The 3,584-nt window shown below is 51.2% G+C and overlaps 1 protein-coding gene across 1 annotated transcript; it reads left to right on the forward strand.

Annotated features, from left to right (window-relative positions):
• Nucleotides 1-227: 227 nt before the first annotated feature.
• Nucleotides 228-2,699, forward strand: LOC123152415 (patatin-like protein 2). The gene is made up of 4 exons (XM_044571970.1): nucleotides 228-862; nucleotides 955-1,504; nucleotides 1,605-1,775; nucleotides 1,905-2,699. Exons 1-4 carry the CDS (start codon nucleotides 354-356, stop codon nucleotides 2,517-2,519), a joined length of 1,845 nt encoding a protein of 614 aa, XP_044427905.1. The 5' UTR covers nucleotides 228-353; the 3' UTR covers nucleotides 2,520-2,699.
• The last annotated feature ends 885 nt before the right edge of the window (nucleotides 2,700-3,584 follow it).

A 3,584-nucleotide genomic window follows, 5' to 3' on the forward strand; every position in this document is an offset into this window, starting at 1 on the left:
TAAGCTACATTGAAAATGTTCATACAACATCAAAACATATCCACGTACTAATTTGACAAAAATCCATATAATTAAATTTTATGACTATAACACGAAACGATTGTGTGGCTAAACTGAATTGTAGTCAGTGGGGACAATTTCAACATGTGGAAACGCCCAGCTAGCCTCACCCCCCCCCCCCCCCCCCCCCACGTCCCATCATCAACTAATTGGCTTGGGACCAAGGTGTTACCATCAGATTAGGTTGGACTCTGTAGGCTATTATATGCGTGCAGTAGCCGCGGCCGTTCACACTGCATGCATGCTGTCGCGGCTGTTCGCACCGCGTGCTAGATGGAGTTAGGCTAGTTCACATGCACCTAGCTTCGTTCCCATCAACGTCTACACGGCCAAGAACGAGGTTTGCATGCCTCGACCACCCTGCCGCGAGGCTACATAAAGGCTCGAGACCGCAGCTACCAAATGCAACAAGCACATCCACACTTGCAGAGCTAGCTAGCAGCAACACACAAGGAACACAGCTAGCACAGCTTGAGCGATCGATCCAAATGGCGCCTGCTGCTGCAGCAACGAAGCAAGATGGGGAGCTGAGGATCCTCTGCATCGACGGTGGTGGCATCCGCGGCCTCATCCCGGCCAAGATCCTGGAGTACCTCGAAGCCGAGCTCCAGAGGATTGAGGGGTCGTCGACGGCGAGGCTCGCCGACTACTTCGACTACATCGTCGGCACCAGCACAGGCGCCCTCGTCACCACCATGCTGGCCGGCCCCGACAAGGACAACCGCCCGCTCTGCACGGCCAAGGAGATCATCGACCTCTACCTCGAAGAGGGTGCCAGAATCTTCAGAAACGAGCACAATGCGTAAGCACATGCATCTCGACTTAGATACACGCGTACACATGTCGATCGGTGTGATAAGGTAAACCCTAGACCTTATACGTACGTGCATGCAGGACATGGGCTCAGGTGGTGCTGGAGGCCGTGCTCCTCTACATCAAGTACTATGATGGCGACAACGAGACCCTGCGGTCCTTGCACGACATGCTCGCACTCGGTTTGGCCATCGAGCCCTTGCTCCGCCCCATCCTCGACGCGCTGATCCACGCCAACGGTGGCGGCATGCAGCAGCTAGCCGCAGCACCCCATGACCCTGACGATGCAGGGAGCAACAGCAACGAGGCGCCGCCGGCGAATATGGAGGACTACATCCAGGAACATGCTGGAGCCATCCTGCAGGCGATGTGCCGTGCGCAGGGTCTGGTGCTGGACTCGACGCCGTTCCAGGAGGGCATCAAGGAGTTCGCGGAGGGCCTGCGCAGGACGCTGCTGAACCCGGATTTCGTCAGGTACGCGCTGCTCCGCCCCAAGTACGACGGCGAGGGGCTCCGCAAGGTGGTCAGAGGGAAACTCGGCGACCGCGAGCTTAAGGAAACCGTCACCAACGTCGTCGTGCCAACGTTCGACATCAAGCGCAATCAGCCTGTGGTCTTCTCCACCTCTAAGGTACCCTAGCTAGCTACTTACTGCGCTGCTTCTGAACGAGTTAACTGATCGTCATCGGATGTACTGATCGAGCTGCTGAACCATTGATCACGTACGACAGGCGCGACAGGATCGGGTGATGAACCCCTACCTCTCGGACATTTGCATCGCCGCAACTGCCGCACCAACATTCTTCCCTGCCCACAAGTTCAACATTATAAACTTCTGTCCACTAAATTTCGAATTCGAGGAGTTTAACCTAATTGACGCCGGCGTCTTCGCGAACAATCCGGTACGGTATATGTGATTATAATTCACTTGAACTGAATGTTATTCTATCTATGTAATTCGATTGATCACTTGAACCGAACGTTCTATGTATTGGCTGAAACAATGCAAACTACCCGGGACGACGACGCAGACCACGGTGGCGATGAACGAGGTTTGGAGGATGATCGACAGGGGCGAGCACCTGCCGGTGGAGGGGTTATCGGCCATGGACTGCAGCAAGCTGCGCATCCTCTCCGTCGGCACCGGCGTGGTGAACCACTCCTACACGGCCGACGAGTGCAACTGGTGGGGTGTCCTCCCGTGGATGTACAACGTCCGCAACAAAACCCAGCCGCTGGTCGACACGCTCATGTACGCCACCGGCTCCCTCGTCGACTACAACGCCGCCCTGCTCTTCAAGTCCCAGGGCTACGAGGACCACTACTTGCGCATCCAGGAGGATCACCTGGACCCTTCTCTTGGAGCCATGGACGACACCAGCAGCATGGAGAAGCTCATCGAGACCGGGGAGAACCTCCTGGACAGGCAGGTCTACCGGACGGACTGCGAGACGAGGGAGTACCGGCCGGTGAAGGGCGCCGGAACCAATAAGGAGGCGCTCACCAAGCTCGCTGAGCAGCTGATCGCAGAGAGGCGCCGAAGGGAGGCTACTGCGCCGCCGATGTTGCTGATGAGCATCACCGAGATTACCACCGTCGTCGAGCCAAGGCCCAAAAGGCTCAAGCCTACCTACGCCATGCAGTAAGAGCTACCCTGCACCTACATGTTGTGTGTCTTGGTCTCATCTATCTATCTATCTATCTATCTATCTATCTATCTATCTATCTACGCGCGCGCACACAGACAAACATTTATATTGTAACTGAATAAAAGTGTAGCTGCACTCAGTATTGATGAATTAATGGGTGCATGCTACATATAGTGTGATGGGTCATGAATAAATGTATCACGCAGCGCTCACTGCCGTTTGTATGAATGTTTGTGTACAAGCTTCAATAATTTTTGAACTGATCTACTTGCATTTGGTTTATGCTTGCGGGCAGAGGCGTAGCTAGCATAGAAGCATTGGGTGCAAATGACACCAACAAAATTTTAGGTGATAATGTAGCGCTTTACATGTACTTGATGCTTGAACCCAACAAAAAATCATATTTGAACCCATTGACTACCTAGCTGCATTAGACAAAAAGCATTTTAGTCCATATATTCAGTGCAAGTGTGCGAGCCCAAATAAAATAAATCAATTTGGTAGCTTGCAGCTGGCTAGACGCATGATCTTCAGATTGAGTTGCTTACCGCCGCAATGGACAGAAGCAAATAAATCTATTTTCGCTAATGGAAAATAAATCTGAATACTCTTGTCACCTTCATCGCCCTCACGCTGACATACGGCATATGTCAGCGGCAAGCCGGCATAGAAAATATTTGTATTATTTCTCTCACCGCCCTCACGGCAGCGGCAAGCCGACAATCCCTATTCAAAATATTATTACACGCGATAGCATATCCTGTCCCGCTTGTACAAGTCTTATCCAACCTTAATTATATGATTGCTCTTTTGTTCAAACCTTGATCTAGTATGGAACAACATTTTGCAAAAAGGACGGTCATTATATCATGATAAATATAATAAAGCATGTACTTCAAGGCCACCCTTATAGGCAAGCAAACAAATGATGCACTACTCCTAGTCCCACATAGCCTTTTATTCAGATAGAATCTAGTTTAAGTTAATTGTCATATTACGACTAATCCGAAGGGAATTCCAGAGTACATAAAAAGTTTTAATAAAGTAAGATTGGGATTAGGA

This window comes from Triticum aestivum, chromosome 7A (assembly GCF_018294505.1).
Source record: "Triticum aestivum cultivar Chinese Spring chromosome 7A, IWGSC CS RefSeq v2.1, whole genome shotgun sequence".
In the NCBI taxonomy this organism is placed as follows: domain Eukaryota; kingdom Viridiplantae; phylum Streptophyta; class Magnoliopsida; order Poales; family Poaceae; genus Triticum; species Triticum aestivum.

Bases quoted from the DNA above. Each gene is read 5' to 3' on its own strand.
- LOC123152415 (XM_044571970.1), top strand. From the start codon at position 354: ATGCACCTAGCTTCGTTCCCATCAACGTCTACACGGCCAAGAACGAGG. The intron at 863-954 runs GTAAGCACATGC...ACGTGCATGCAG, and splicing joins TTCAGAAACGAGCACAATGC to GACATGGGCTCAGGTGGTGC. The intron at 1,505-1,604 runs GTACCCTAGCTA...CACGTACGACAG, and splicing joins TGGTCTTCTCCACCTCTAAG to GCGCGACAGGATCGGGTGAT.